General features: G+C 44.6%; 1 protein-coding gene across 1 annotated transcript; it reads left to right on the top strand.

Moving 5' to 3' along the window:
* The first annotated feature begins 7,859 nt into the window (after positions 1 to 7,859).
* LOC132580088 (beta-1,4-galactosyltransferase galt-1-like) lies at positions 7,860 to 9,247 on the top strand. The gene has a single exon (XM_060250714.1). The coding sequence runs from the start codon at positions 7,874 to 7,876 to the stop codon at positions 9,152 to 9,154; it is 1,281 nt and encodes a 426-aa protein (XP_060106697.1). The 5' UTR covers positions 7,860 to 7,873; the 3' UTR covers positions 9,155 to 9,247.
* Positions 9,248 to 16,902: the final 7,655 nt, after the last annotated feature.

The raw sequence follows: 16,902 nt of genomic DNA on the forward strand, positions 1-16,902 counted from the left end.
TGAACTGCACCATTTAGAACTTTAGGTAATCAAGTTTATAGTATATGGCCGTTGGCCATTACAAGTTAAAAAATAGTACCATTTAGAACTTGGCATCTACATTTCTACTATTTGGTGCATGGTTAGTGTTCTGGTTTTCAGGGCCATTGATGGGGGGCAGGGATTGGAGGGACAACTTTCAGGGGCTCCCAGGCCAGCTGGAGGGCCCCTGAAGCCAGCTGCCTGTGACATCCAGCCAAATGCTTTTCCAGGGGGTTTCCCTTTGGTGCAGTTCTGGCTGCAGCCACTAAGAACTCAGGAAAGTCTGCGCACAGTAAAAGGCACTGTGTCTGCAGTAAAAACCTGCCTAATAGATCATGCTAAAAAACCCATCAACCATTCCAGCACTGGAGCAATTTAAGACAGCATGCCGATGACTGTTATGCTAATTGCCAGCCTGCAGCCTGCTAACAAGGTAGTTTTCTACAGTAGTCCAGCCTTTCTCTCTTCCTTGCACCCAGCTCAGCCAGCTCTTACAAAGCAGTAGCTAGTGTTTTGCTGCAAAGGAAAACAACCTTCCTTAATTTCTCTCCCTCGTTTCTAACCTTGGTTAATACTATGAAATATTTCCCATGACCTAACAAAGTAGTAAAAGGATGCTTCCCCCCCACCCCACCCTTTAAGTGCATGGTAATGGAACATTAAATGGTTTTAATCGGGGCTTTTTCTGTAGCAAAAGCCCAGCAGGAACTCATTTATATATTAAGCCACACCCCCTGATATCGCCATTGTTTCACATAGGGCTTTTCGTAGAAAAAGCCTAGCAAGGGCTCATTTGCTTATTAGGCCACACCTCCTGGCACTTAGCCTGCCAGAACTGCGTTCCTGTGTATTCCTGCTCAAAAAAAAAGCCCAGGTTTTAGTGGTTGTACATGTGGAACAGAACTTCCAGTTCAGGCACTGGGTTGTTATCACTAGTATTGTCAGAATTCCCAGTTCGAGTACTGTGTTGTTAGCACTGTTATTGTGTTGGTGGAAGACGTAATAGCCCTTCATAAAGGCTACTTTGCTATATGACATAATCTTTTAAAAATATCATTAAGAATTAGATTTCTAATAAATGTCATACCCAGTCTTTCTCCCCAATGGGGACCCAAAGCAGGATTGTTTTCCTGCCTCCATTTTATCCTCACAACAACCCTGTGAGGCAGGTCCAGCTGAGAGTGTGGCCCCTGGCAAACTTTTATGGCAGATTGGGAATATAAGTATCAGAGACATATGACAGGTTGCTTAACAGCTGTCCTAATAAATGTTGCTGTTCATGAAGATAACCTGGTTCAGGGTGTTCCAGTTCATTTTTTGGCATTGCGGCTTCCATCATCATTCTGGGGTTGATAGCCAGAGACCCTTCGCTTCCACTGCAAATTGCACAAGGTGGTAGTGGTTCGTCTCCCCTGGGCCAGGATTGTCTCATGCTTTTCAAGTCTGGTCACGGGACTCCCACAATCACCCTGAAGCTGGTGGCCAATCCTCTAGCTTTATGAACATATGAAGCTGCCTTATACTGAATCAGACCCTCGGTCCATCAAAGTCAGTATTGTCTTCTCAGACTGGCAGGGCTCTCCAGGGTCTCAAGCTGACGATTTTCACACCTATTTGCCTGGACCCTTTTTTGAAGATGCCAGGGATTGAACCTGGGACCTTCTGCTTCCCAAGCAGATGCTCTACCACTCAGCCACCATCCCTATGTTCTCTGATGAGTTATGATCAGTATTCCCTCTAAGCTGAGTTAGTGCGAGCTAGCTTACAATTTTTTAGCCTCCGGCTCACACATTTTTGTCTTAGCTCAAAAAAAATAGCCCCTGATCAAACTAATTGATGCAGTAGCTCACAACTTTAATACCAGTAGCTAACAAAGTAGAATTTTTGCTCACAAGATTCCATCATTTGAGGAAGTATTGGTTATGGTTGCCAGCTTCAGGTTGGAAAATCCCTGGATATTTTGGGAGTGGAGCCTGAGGAGGATGGGGTTTAGGCAAGAGAGGGACTTCAATAGAGTATAGTGCCATAGAGTCTACCTTCCAACAGGGGCATTTTCTCCACATTAACTGATTTTGGTCGCCTAGAAATCAGTCGTAATCCCAGGAGATCTCCAACCACCACCTAGAACCCTCTGAAAGAGATGACAAGATTTTTAGAAGGCAGAGTCCGACAGTAATAAAATTGGTTAATGTTTTATTAAGAAATATTGTAAAAACACGGGTTTTGATCGCTGAAGGATTTATTATCAGCTGAAGCTTTGAAAAAGAATTATTATTGAAATGCGCTATTATTCCAGAAGGCACATGACTTCTAAAAGCTTTATTGCAGCATTTAAACCCCACGTCGCTTTCATCTCTCCATTATGCTGTTAGTTGTTAATTGCACTGACTTTCTATGCAACAATTACAACGGACGTTTTTTATCTTCTCTCTGTTGTTCCACTGAGAGAGTCCGAGTGGGAGCAGTCCATTTTTCTTTCATTATTCTGACTCTGAACATTTAACGGTGATTATATCAAAGTCAGCTTGTCAATTACACTGATGATGAACATCTAACATTGGCTACTTGCCTTCTTGTAAGTGACATAGAGACACAGCTTTTCTAGGACAAGTCTGTCTGTCTACTTTACTGTTAGCATCTACAAAGATTTATGCTTCTTTGAAGTTGTTTGCTTTTGCCTTTATTGACTGTAAGGGCGTTTTCGCACTGACCTTACTCGGGAGCGACGTCCCTCTTCACCGCGCAGCGTCTGGGCAGATTTCGCACTAATTGCTCCGCAGAACCTGGAAGAGCCACAAAGTCCCGCGGCTTTTGCGTCGCAAATGTAAACTGGCTTTTGGCCAGTTTACATTTGCGACGCAAAAGCCGCGGGACTTTGCGGTTCTTCCGGGTTCTGGGAGCAATTAGTGCGAAATCCGCGCAGACGCTGCGCGGTGAAGAGGGACGTCACTCCCGAGTAAGGTCAGTGCGAAAACGCTCTAAGATTTTTATACAGCACATTAAATATTGGTGGAAAGTATTGTGACAGTCTATAAACCAGGGGTTTTGAACTCATTTGTTATGAGGGCCGGATTTGACATAAATGAGACCTTGTTGGGCCGGGCCATGAGTATCATAAAATGTAATACCAGGTAGCGGACATATAAACTTTATAAAGGGCACAGACACACAAAGATTTTTTTTTACTTAAAATAAAACATGGTTAAAATATTAGCCCTCTTGCAATATTTTGTTTTACAGTCTCTGATAAATGTCACCTCTTGCTATGAATTATTGCATCAAAAACTGCATACAATATCTGTGCTGTACCAGGTGTGCACATCTGTAAGTTGCAAACTTACTTTTGGTTCATTGACATTCATTACGGAACATCTCATGGTCAATGCTTTGAGCCTAGGACCCAGAGGAACACGAAGCAGCTGGGCCTTGCGAGCTTTTATACAGAAGTTGCTTTATGTACTAGACAAGAGCATGTGAAGGCACCATGGCACAGACTAAGGGCTATGCACATGTCTACAAAAGTATAATTTTCCCCAGGAAAATGACTACAACTAAAAAAAAAATACAACTTCCCCCCCAAAAAACAACTACAAGAACAGAGAGACAGCAGTGGTCAGCGTCAGCCTATTATCTGGGAAGTCTAAATTCAAGACCCCCAATCAAAGGAAAATGTGAAAGGAAAATTAAGGAAAAAGCTGTTGGGTAAACCTGGGATGGAACACACTCTCAGCCTAATGCTGATATTTCACTTCTAAATAGTTCACATGCTTTCTATTAAGCAAGACTGGAGGGCATGAGTACTGTGAAAAAGAGGAAAGGAACCCAGTTACACCCATAACAAGCCCAACAAATCTCTCTGTAGCAAGGCAAAAAGCTCATACCTTCACTAAAATGTTGCTAGTCTTAAAAGCATTCTTTGTAGCTCTCCTGATGGTGGGGACTGCTCAAAGGAAGCTCTGGCTCTTTCTTTCCTTCCCCAGGGGGCACAACAAGGAGGGGGAGGAGCCTCAGCCATTAGAAGGAAGAGAGGCTTGTCTCAGTAGCTCTGCAGGGTGATTGAGCCTGTCAAACTTAATCACCCAGCAGAGCTATAGAGCCAAGCTCCCTTATTGGCTGAGGCTGCTCCTCCCTCCTGCTCCCTTTGGGAAAGGAGGGGGGAGAGGGAAAGGGTGCTTTGCTGCTCTGGTTTATCCAGGGAGAAACACAACATCGAGATTGACAAAAGCAGGCAAGGGAAAATGAAGCAGACAACAGCCAGTTGCTGGAGGGCCTGATTAGAGCCCTCTGCGGGCCTCATCTGGCGCACGGGCCATAGGTTTGACTGATTGTTCAATTGAGTGAACAATCAGTGACTGATTGTTCAATATTGTTAATATTTCTTAAGAACTTAGTGTCTATTGAATGCAATTCAAAGATATAAATGAGAGCCATGTTGGTATAGGATTGTGATGGTTGCATATTTTTTTTCAGTGTTTTCCTTTATCTCTCGCCATCTGGAGATTAGCAGTCCTAGTTACGCTCACCATAAATGTACAGATGGACAGACAGGCCAGTTTTTATTACTATAGATTCATGGTAACAGGAAGTTATTTGTTTTGTTATGATGTTTGGTTTGGATCAGGGTCATATGGGGGCCCCATGTGAAATCTTTGTCCATGATGGCTCTCAGCAGCCTTGCTGGTTATCAGGGGTCATTTTGTAGAAAAATAGGTGGTGGAGCTCATTAGCATAACTCATTAGCATAGAGATCCAGCCAGCCCAAGCAGTCCTCACTCACCTGGGGCTCTCCTGGGCCACCCCCTCCCCACAGTCAACAGGCCAGCAAGCCCCCCACTGCCCAAAATCACATAAAAAGTGGAGAAAGGCTGGCGTGGGCTTCTCCAGGGGTTAATAAGGGCTGTTGGAGGGAGGGGGGGGGGGTTGGCAAAACTCCTGGTGGCTGGCTGGCTGCCCACTCTCCTAATCCAGGGATTGTTATGCAGCTGCACCTACTATTCAATGGACAACATAGATGGGGAGGAAGAGGGGGAACCCTCAGAAAGGTTCAGGAGCTGTGCTCCTGTGAGCTCCTGCTGAATCTGAGGCCTGCTGGTTATAGTGAAATAATACAGAAAGACCCATGTTAGTGAAGAAGCTGGAAGCTGCTGTAATCTAAAAAGCCCATGACCAGAAGGGGAAACAATCAAATTTTTAATTTGGATTATCAGCATTATCATCAATAAAGGAAGTTTATGTTATCGGCAGATCTCAGCGTTATTGTGTAGGAACAGAAAAAAGCTGTTGAAGGAATAAAGCTCAGAATGACAAACTATTAGAGCCTATTATCTTATTTACTGTGTCATTCTTGTATCTGCAAACTACCAGTAGGATAACCATTTGCTGGACTTGAGTCTGGCATAGGGCAAAGATGCCAATATCACAAACACTTCAAAAATCAAACCACACTTGATCGAGAAACCACCCGGAAAGCTAGAGAATGTGAGCCGACAGCATGTGGCTTCTCATTCTGTCAATATGAATCTACAGAAACAAACCCCAAGTGATTTTTTGAAACAAATAATAGGAAGACCAGTTCTTGTGAAATTAAATTCTGCAGTTGATTATAGAGGTGTTCTTGCTTGCCTGGATTGGTACATGAACATAGTTTTGGAACAAACGGAAGAATATGTAAATGGGCAACTGAAGACTAAATACGCGGATGCATTTATCAGAGGAAACAATGTAACTGTAACAATGTAACAATGTGCTTTCAATCATGGCTTAATCTGCATAAATCAGCAAGCAGAGCCTTCCGTAGCATGAACATAAATATTATCATGCAGCAATAGTATGTGCTGTTCAAGATGCCATTTCCTCCTGGGGAACCACTGTTGCCAATCTCCAGGTGAGAGCTGGAGATCATTCAGAATTACAACGGCTCTCCAGATGACAGACATCAGCTCCCCTTCAGCTGGGGGGGGGGGGGAGTGCATGCCTTCACTTGGGTGGGTGGAAGACAGCAAGGGGGAGGCACTCACCCAGAGCCTCTTTCTAGAGCCCATTGTATTTTTCTTCACAACAGGCCTTATTACTAGTTGTTCATAATCTGGAATAGTAGATTTCATGAAAGTTGTACGTTATGTTTTTTAAAATGGATGTGATCAGGGCTTTTTTGTAGAAAAAGCCCAGCAGGAACTCATTTGCATATTAGGCCCCATCCACTGATGTCACAATTGTTCCATACAGGGCTTTTTAGTAGAAAAAGCCTGGCAGGAACTAATTGACATATTAGGCCACACCCCCTGACACCAAGCCAGCCGGAACTGTGTTCCTGTGCGTTCCCGCTCAAAAAAAGCCCTGGATGTGATTGCTCCAGGTTATTTTTTATTAGTTTTATGATAGAACTTGTAATAATAAAAAGTATTTTTAACATGTTTAATTTTAATTTAGTTTATTTATGATTTATATCCCGCCCTTCCCACCAAGGTGGCTCAGGGCGGCTCACAACACATGAAATCCAACATAACAATATTCAGTTTAGGCATATTCAGTTTAGGCATTTACACAATTAAAAACATTTAAAATATAAAATATATGTCAGCAATCCCTAGAAGAGACTTTAGTGGGCTTATGTATTTTCCAAAAATATTCTGATGTTATATCAGTTTAACTGCTGGGAGGCGACATGGTCTTTCCCAGCTTAGTATCCCATATAGGTATTTCTCTTTCTTATCTTACTGTTCTTTTGACTCAAAGGTCTTGAACAGGTTGAGATCCAACCCTCTTACAGCAAGCACCACAGCTAAATATTTAGTGATTGCTACTGTAGTTTTCTGATCCTCATTTACAACAAAAATCCAAATAATTTTTGAGATAGTAAATTCACATGAAAAGGGAGGACAAATAGCTTTCTCTCAGATCAAACCAAATTTCACACTCCAATAAAAAGGTTCTAAGAACTCAAGCTGACCATATATCCACATTTACAAACTCTGTCCCATTTGGATATTTAAAATTACGTATTGCTTGCCTATGTTCCCTTTCTTTGGAACATAAAACATGCCTTCTTCCTTCATAAGGATTTCAGTTTAAATCTGTGTTTAAAGGTGAAGGTTGTCCCCTGTGCAAGCATCCAGTCATTACTGACTCAAGGAGTGATGTCACATCACGTTTTCTTGGCAAACTTTTTGGTGATGATATTGGATTTATATCCCGCCCTCTACTCCGAATCTCAGAATCTCAGAGCGGCTCACAATCTCCTTTATCTTCCTCCCCCACGACAGACATCCTCTGAGGTGCGTGGGGCTGAGAGGGATCTCACAGCAGCTGCCCTTTCAAGGACAACCTCTGCCAGAGCTATGGTTGACCCAAGGCCATTCCAGCAGCTTCAGGTGGAGGAGTGGGAAATCAAACCTGATTCTCCCAGATAAGAGTCCGTACACTTAACCACTACACCAAACTGGCTCTCTTTCGTTACAGGGTGGTTTGCCACTGCCTTCCCCAGTCATCTACATTTTACTCCAAGCAAGCTGGGTATTAATTTTAACGACCTCAGAAGGATGGAAGGCTGAGTCAACCTTGAGCCGGCTACCTGAGCCCAGCTTCCACTGGAATCGAACTCAGGTCATGAGCAGAGCTTGGTCTGTAGTACTGTAGCTTTACCACTCTGCACCATGGGGCTCCTAAATCTGTGTTTAAGTCATGCTTTCTCCCAGCTGTTGACCTAAATCTGCATTCACAGTACATGCAGAGTCATCAAGCACAGTGAAGCATGAATCCATTATTAATTTCTGACTCTGTCTTGTGTTTTTCTATCTATTTCAGAGATCCTGTCTGCTCTTCTGCTACACAGCTGTTTCCGTGGGCATATGAAATGCTTCTCTACAAGAAAAGATTTTACTTGGTGATCACCAGTTCCCTTGTCATTGTTATGATAATGCTCTTCTTTGACAAGAAAGTAAATGTTCCTTTTGTGAAGAACAGCCTTTGCCGAGGGACTCCTGCATATAACACCATCACACCCTTGAAAGATAATCGAACCTTCATCATCGCTCCATACTTTGACAACAGAAAGAACAAAATGACACGAGTGATTTCAATAGTCCACCACAAAAAAGTCAAGGAACTTTACTGCTGGTTCTGTCATTCAGCCAGTGGTCAAATATACATCTCCAAGGCTGAAATAGATGTCCATTCTGATAGATTTGGCTTTCCTTATGGGGCCACGGACTTGAAATGTCTGGAACCAAAAGACTGGGAACCACATTATGTGTCAATACATTGGGCTCCTAAAGGAAATATTGACCAGCTACCACGGTTTGAAATAAGAAACCGTGATCCTGAAGTTTCCCTTGTGGAATTCACAGTCTGCATCTCCACCATGTTTGGAAAGTACAACAACGTCCTGCAATTTGTGCAGAGCATGGAGATGTATAAAATCCTTGGGGTGGGTAGAGTGGTGATCTACAAGAACAGCTGCAGCCCACTGATGGAGAAAGTGCTAGATTACTACATTGCAGAAGGGATTGTGGAGATAATCCCCTGGCCCATTGATTCATACCTCATGGTTGCTTCTCGTTGGCATTACTCAGTAGATCCCAAAGACCTTGGCTACTATGGACAAATCACAGCCTTAAATGACTGTATTTATCGCAACATGTACAGGAGCAGATACCTGCTGTTGAATGACGTTGATGAAATTATTCTGCCGGGGAAATATCCAGATTGGAAAAGCATGATGCAGAACCTTCAGGTGCAACATCCAAAGGCTGCTGTTTTCATCTTTGAGAACCACATTTTCCCTAAAACTGTATTCACACCTAATGATCCATTCAACATTTCTTCTTGGAGAACAGTACCTGGAGTTAACATTCTGCAGCACATCCTTCGGGAACCTGATAGGAAGCAGATCAGCAATCCTTCAAAAATGATTGTTGATCCAAGGAAAGTGGTCCAGACATCTGTCCACTCTGTTCTCCAGGCCTATGGGGACAGTGTTCATGTCCCAATGGATGTTGCCCTTGTTTACCATTGTCGGGTTCCCCTCCAGGCAAAACTTCCTAGAGAATCCCTCATAAATGACACAACACTCTGGAGAAACAATGTTACACTTGTTAAGAAGGTCAACAAAGTTCTACAAAATATAGGACTGTAAGCAGGAAACAAATAGCTGAAAAAGTCCTACCTGATGTTTGTGACCATTGCTGGACAGTTCTGTAAGGCAAGGCCATAAGGCAAACATCAGGCAGTAATGGGATTGCTGAGGGCTAATCATCTGAACCTTAGTCAAGAAAAGTCTGAGGTGATGTTGGTCAAGGTCAAAACTGCTTGAGGACTGAGGAGTCAGCTTGGCCTGGATGGGATTTCACTCCTCTCTAAGGAAGGAGATTGGTATCTGAGGGGTACTGCTGGATCTCAAGGATACTGCTGGATTCCAAGTCTCCTTTGTGGCAAGTAATGGCTTTTAACCAGCTGATACACCATTTTCTCTCCAGTGGTATAAGGTGCCCTATCAGTTTTGGTGAATGGACTCTCTACAGCCATTGCTCAGAAAGCATGATCTGGCCATGGTGAACCATAGTCTGATTATATCCAGGTTAAATGATTGTAACGTAGCCTCTGTGGGGTTGCCTTTGAAATGTCAGGAAAATTTTCAGTTGTACAAAATGCAGCAGCAAGGAGCTGGATACAGAGATTGTATCTCCCCAGTCATGAAGCATCTGTTTCTGTTTGTTGCTAGGCACTCTCAATGGCTTGAGGCCAGGGTACTTGAAGGACTGCCTCCTCCCATATTGTCCAGCCTGCCCGATAAGAGCTGCCTCGTGAGCCCTGCTCTTGGTGACCCTGCCTTCAGAGGTGGGACAGGTGGCAACCTGGGACAGGGGTGTGGTGGACTGGGCCCATGTCTGCTAGCTGACCCCAGCTCTGCTGACCCCTTCCTGGTATGCTGACCTGAAGGGGCTGTTCCACTCCACTGCTTCAGGGTATCATTACCACCACTGCCTCTGTCTCGGGCTCTGGTTAAGCAGGACAGCCTCCTAACCTCCCTCTGGACTCACTAGAAACGCACCTCAGAGCTTCCCATGGAGCTTTGGGGGTCCCCTGCAGAGTTAGCAACACTTCTCTTCCCTACCACCCCCTCTCCCCCGCAGGGATTCCCCAAACCACTCTTAGCATTCCAAGTGGTTGGGGAAACTATGCGGTACAGAGGGACTCAATTTTTTAACAATCAAAATATTTATTTAAAGATTGCAACTATATACAGGCTTATACACAAGTGAGCGGAATAATCAAATCAGAGTAGGCAAAAACGCTCCATCTCTCCCTGTTTAAACACAAGCCCTAACTAGATGGTATTCAGGGCAGGCACTTTATTTAATTACAGTCGATAAGATGAACATTATTCTCTAAGATGGCCACATATTCTGGCCTAAGGAGAAGAGCTCTGCCTCCTGCAAGCACTAACCCACCGCTGGCTTGAACTGCATTGAACTGAAGGTTTCCCACCCCAAAACAACAATATAAAGTGGAGTTGCCACAAGGAACTAGTTCTGTTTCCTGCAGCATTCTGTCTCTCTAGGAAGGTTCTCTAGGGTTGCTAAGCCCAGACGCACTAGCAATTTGGGAGGAAAACTAGAGTTTCCCTCCCAAAATGCTAGAGCGTCTGGGGAAACCATAGAGTTTTCTGGAAACTGCTAGAGCAGCCCACGTGCAATGCTGCTGACATGATGACGTCACTTATGTGTGATGTCATTGTGCTGCATGTGCATAGTGCATGCAAAAAAAGTCCCCCACCGGAGGATGCGGGGAACTTGGCAACCCTAAATTTCCCTCAGATTACAGGAGGGGAGAGGGGGAATGAGGAGGAGGCTAGGTCAATGCCTACCTCAAATTTGATTTTCTCTCCCCATCCACTCCACAATAAAACATAACCAAAATGGCATTTCTCCACAGAAGGTTTTTCAGTAGTGTCACTTCCCCTATGCTCTTCCCTCTTGAGGCTTGTCCATCACCTACACTGCTTTCTTTTAGGCACCAAGCCAAAACATTTCTGTTCTTTTAATCAGGACTTTGGTTTTGTAGAAAAAGCCCAGCAGGAACTCATTTCCATATTAAGCCACATCCCTGATGTCACCATTGTTTCACGCATATTAGGCACACCCTCTTGTGCCAAGCCCGCCGGAACTGAGTTGCTGTGCATTCCTGCACTATTTTGGTGTGATTTTGGTCTGGAAACTCTTATTTTAAACTGTTCAGTGGTTTTATGTTTTTATGCCATGTATAGGTTTTTAATCCTGGGTTTTAAAAACTTTCAATGTTTCACTTTTGTTGTATTCTATCTTTGAAAGTCACCTCATAAAATTTTGCTATATAGATAAATGTAGAAATTAATTTCATGCAATTTCAATTACTTCCCCTCTCTCCATTTCTTTTCTGAACACTTTTAGTCCCTGTGATGGATAAGATGCATATTGACCATATTTTTAAAGCTTGCTTAATACAATGTGTGGAAACAGCCTCCCAACTGCTTTTACACCTGAAAAGCTGTAGGAAGGAAAAGACCTCCTGGGGCACTCTGATCATGATCAGGGCTTCGTGGCAATTGTGAAAGAGCTACAAATGCTTTTAAAATGGCAGCAGTATTCACAGGATGAGCTCCTGGCATCTGCCCCTTGTATTTTGACCCTTAACCAGTCCCAAATTGCTAAGGAAAGAGAAACTCTGTTCTATATTTGCCTGTGTGTGAATAAGTTTATGTGCCTTTCTTTGTTTCCCACATAGCTGGAAAGTCCACTTTTCAACAACCTGTCTTCTGAGGTGTGTGTGCATTTGCACAATTTCCTTAGCACAGGTTATCCAATGTCACTTCCAGGTCATATAGCCACACTGCATAAATTTCTGACCTCCTTCCTAGTTTGGGAGAGCTGGGGCCTGAAAACAGGGGAACCCACTAGGGGGTTGGCATCCCTAATCCTGACTCGTGTTGTATATATTACATGGGTGGCCAACGGTAGCTCTCCAGATGTTTTTTGCCTACAACTTCCATCAGCCCCAGCCAGCATGGCCAATGGCTGGGGCTGATGGGAGTTGTAGGCAAAAAACATCTTGAGAGTTGCCGTTGGCCACCCCAGTATATAACATTCAATTTGGATCTTAGAAAAGAAATCCTCCTGAGTCCTGACCAACAGAGGGAGCAGCAACAAAGGCAATCTCATCAGTAAGGAATTGGAAATGCAGCTTCTGTTCGGAGAACAAAGAAAATGTATAGTTGTTGCCAGTTTATTTCTCAATGGCTTGCCATAAAGCCTGTAAAGCTGAGCCTTTTCTTTGAATAATCCATTAAAACACCATCTTTCTTGCTAAGCCAGTGCAGCTTCAAAGGTAGAAAATTTGTCTTTGTTTGGGACTTGTTTTTATGGGTTGTACATCACCTAAAGGTGGCTCCCAACCTTTTTGGCACCAGAGACCAGTTTTGTGGAAGACGGGGGGAGGGTGTGCTGGGTTTTTTGCTGCCCCCCCCCTCTGCACCCCATCCCTGCCTCACATGGCCTTTAAATGGGGAGAGGGAGACTGGGGCTGTTTCTGCCACCTCCCCACTTGGTGGCCAGACAGCAGATGCCAATCTGCCTCCCCCTCCCATTTAAAGACCCCCGTCGATCAGCTGATTGGGTCCTGGGTGGACAGAAGGGGCAGTGGGGCTGCTCTACCTCACTCCGAGGCTGCTCCCCGGCCTCAGAGCAAGGCCGCGTTGCCTCTTTCATCTGCCTGGGTCCTGGTTGCTAGCAGGCCACGGACCAGTACTGATCCACGGCCTGGTGGTTGGGGACCCCTGACCTAGAGCCTTACATAGCAGGGAACAGGCAATTCGTACATTGAATGAATGAACAAATGAATGAACAAACAAATGTATAAATGAATGAATGAATGAAACAGCAATTCCCCCATAACAATACTTCTTTAGTCATTACAGTTCTAATGACTCAATCAGGTGTTAGGGGAGATCATTCTATAGATTCAATCCTCTTTATGTGTGGTTCCCAAATTGTATGTATAAGAAGAAGAGAGTGCTGTCAATTCGCAGCTAATTTATGGCAACCCTGTAGGGTTTTTCAGGGCAAGAGATTAACAGAGGTGTTTTGCCATTGCCTGCCTCTGCATGCAACCCTCAACTTTCTTGGTGTTTTTTCCGTCCAAAATAACCAAGGCCAACCATACGTAGCTTCCAAGATCTCGCAAGATTGTGTATAAGGCAACATATTTTCCAGCTTCTGTACTCATGATCAGAAACCCATTTTAAAAAGAAAAGAAAGGGCTAACTGTGTGCAAATAACAGCTGGAAAACCTGTGCATTGCTCAGTTTGCACCAAATGTGTATGCTGAATGTGTATATGGGAAGAAATGCAGGTAGCACACTCTCCCATTATGCAAGTTTGAAGCGCCAAAATCATAATAACTGAACAGAGACGAACACTTCCCTGTTAATTCTATTAGCAAGCATACAAAGTTTCTGTAAGCGTTTATGAATTGTTAGCAGCAAATATATCCACTCAATATGAACCACGATTTGGGTTCTGTAGATCTGTGGGGTAGAAGAAGAAGAAGAGTAGGTTTTTATCTCCCTGCTTTTCTCTATCCAAAGGAGTCTCAAAACATCTTACGATCTTCTTCCCTTCCTCTCCCTACAACAGGCACCTTGTGAGATTGGGGGGACTGAGAGAGCTCTGAGAGAACTGCAGCTGTTCAAAGGTCACCCAACTGGCTGCATGTGGAGGAGGAGCAGGGAATCAAATCCAGTTCTCTAGATAAGAGTCAAACACTGTTAGCCAGTACACCGCACTGGCTCTCAGAGCACATTGAACGTTTGACTGATGCAACAGGCTTTTGTGGATTCTCAGTGATAACAGCTGAAGGGAATAATAAGCCTAGCAGAGTTGTCAAAAATCCAATCTGTGCCAGAGGAATTAGTGTGGGCAGAGGCAGGCAGGTGCACCTTTGTTATCAGCTGCTTTTCCCATTTGCCTTTTCGCAACCCCTCCCAGCCAGGAAGGCTGTCCATGACCTTGAGAGTCTGAGGCTGTGATCACACACACTAAAAAATTAGCTTTCAATCCACTTTCAATGCACTTTCCATCTGGATTTTACTGTGTGAACTGGCAGAATCCAGTTGGAAAGTGCATTGAAAGTGGATTGAAACTGCATTATTTAGTGCGTGTGATCGCAGGCTGAGTGTGTCTTTCTTATCCCATCACTCTTGCTTAAGCTGTAGCCTCCGGAAAAAGGCTGGCGGGTGCAACTGATGCCTCTCCACAGCTTTCCCTGAGTTGTGCAAGGAACATAAAGTTGAAACCCAGAACAGGTATCGCTGGTTTGGTCTGTGTGGGTATAAAAATGACTGCAGAGTCCCCATGTAGATCCAGATGAGGAGGCGGCCATAAAAAAAATAATCACCTTCCTTGGAAACTACCAACCATTCTGTAGAACAGAGCAGGCCTTTATGTCGGCTGTCCCTAGGCTAACTGAGGTAGGGAAGGGCAGCAAAGGGAGGGGCTGTGCATTCATCCAAGAACACACCCTTGCCTTGCTGCTTAAACCTCTAGAATTTAGACTGCCGCACTGGGAAAGATCTCTGGCAACTACCGTGGTAGAAAGCTAGTTCTAGGTTGTGCTCTGGATGCAAAAGGTCTCAGGTGTCACTTCTGGTTTAATGTGGCAGAGCTGGGAAAGGCTCCTGCTTGAGAACTTGGAGGGTTGCTGCTTCACAGATTGGGCTAGATGAACCAATGATCTAGCAAAGTATGTGTACTAAGAGAGGTTGCATAGAGATAGTGTTAAATAGTACGTTATGTACTAAAGATGGTTGACTGAGTTTGAGCCAGGCACTCATTGCAAACCAGGATCCCGATGCCTACATTCTTATTGACTGTTCTCTTGGAACCGGCCAATCAGGATGTGAGGCATTGCACAAGAAGATGCAAATGAAAGATTCTGGAGGGTGGAAAAGGATGGGTGAGTGCCAGCCTACTTGGCAACTGTATATAGCTTGCTCCAACTGTATATAGCTAGTCGCTGTGGCCTGTTTGTTTCTGACTGTTTCTTCTGAATAAAGTGTTGTTGTTGATTAAGAGCTGACTGAACTCACTATATCAGGGCATTTTTTGAGCAGGAACGCACATGAATGCAGTTCTGGCTGGCTTGGCATCTGGGGGTGTGGCCAAATATGCAAATGAGTTCCTGATGTGTGAAACAATAGTGATGTCAGCGGGTGTGACCTAATATGTAAATGGCTTCCTGCTGGGCTTTTTCTACAAAAAAAAAGCCCTGCACTTTATAATATAGTATGTGGACGATTTGGGTTCAGATCGCAGCTCACTCAAGAAGCTCGCACTGTGACCATTCTCTCACAGCCTAACCTACTTTATAGGATCGTTGGGGCATAAAAGGGAAAAACCCTGAGCTAACAGGCTGAAGTGAGAGATAAAGAATATAGTGTCTACAATTTACATTCTACTAGATGATGTATTGGTGAAATTCAGAGCGCATAAAGCAGCTCTGTTCTGAGGCAAACCACTGGTTTATCGAGGCCATTGTGGCCTACTCTAACTGGCAGCAGCTCTCTAGAGACTGAGGTTGAAGTTTTCACATCATCAGCTAGCAGGGGTTGTTTTGTAGAAAAATAGGTGGCGGAGCTCATTAGCATAACTCATTAGCATATGCCACCCCACCCCACCCCAGCCAAAAGCAACCCGATGCAAGAAAGGAGAGCCCCACCAGCCAGAGTCCAGGTAACAGAGATATGAACTTTATAAAAGACACAAACACAATTAAAGAATTTTTTAAAACTTTAAAGAAAATATCCTTAAAAGATTAGCACTCGTGCAACATTTTGTTTATTTGCTAGAGTCCAGCCAGCCCAAGCAGGCCTCGCTCACCTGGGGTCTTCTGGGCTACCCCCTTCCCCAGTCAAAAGGCCAGCAAGCCACCCGCAACCCAAAATCGCATAAGAAGTGGAGAAAGGGTAGTGTGGGCTTCTCCAGGGGTTAATGAGGGCTGCTGGGGGTGTGGCAAAGCCCTGGTGGCTGCCTGGCTGCCTGCTCTTCTAATCCAGGAATTGTTATGCAGCTGCACCTACTGTTCAATGGACAAGGGTGGGTGGGGAGGAAGAGGGGGATCCCTCAGAAAGGTTCAGGAGCTGTGCTCCTGTGAGCTCCTGCTGAATCTGAAGCCTGCCAGCTAGTCTTTACTCAGAGAAGCTGGGGATTTTAACCTGGCACCTTCTACATGGAAAGCAAATGCTCTGCCACTAAGCCACAGCCCCTCCCCTTAGCAGAATAGTAACCATTGCGTCCATGGCTGCCCAGATCTGGTTCTCGTTCCTAAAACTTTATTCCTATAACTGACTCCAAAATAAGGCAGCTGCTTTACAACCCAGGGCATCTCTTAAGGCAGTATCCCTGGGGCATATGAATGCATAGGGAAGAGTAGAGTGAGAATTGGGGTGCCATGTCTCCAGTTACGGAGACTTTCCACTGGCAACCTTCTGTTCTTGCCACAGGTCCTTCAGGCAGCAGGGGAAATTTTAAAAAAATTGCTGCCACTGTGTGCCGCACAACAATCAAGATGCTGTAGGAATTGCTGGAAACTATATTTTTTTACTATAGAGTCTCTGGGAATTCCTACAGCAATGTGATGCCAGCGCTCTCCAAAGGCCAAGCCCCCCTCCTACAAGATGGCAACTCACTGGCCACAATCTTCATGCCAGATGTATTCTGCAGACCAGGAGTGGATTGGCCATTAGAAAAAAATCTGAGGCGGGGGAGTGCTGAGGCGGGAGAGAGGGAGGTAGAAGGAACCCCCCCTGCTTGCACGCAAGGTGCAGTCCTTTCTTGACTCCAAAGTTTTCAA

This window comes from Heteronotia binoei, chromosome 12 (genome assembly GCF_032191835.1).
Source record: "Heteronotia binoei isolate CCM8104 ecotype False Entrance Well chromosome 12, APGP_CSIRO_Hbin_v1, whole genome shotgun sequence".
Lineage (NCBI taxonomy): Eukaryota > Metazoa > Chordata > Lepidosauria > Squamata > Gekkonidae > Heteronotia > Heteronotia binoei.

Excerpts from the sequence above, each read along its gene's own strand:
- LOC132580088 (XM_060250714.1), top strand. The coding sequence starts at position 7,874 with ATGCTTCTCTACAAGAAAAGATTTTACTTGGTGATCACCAGTTCCCTT.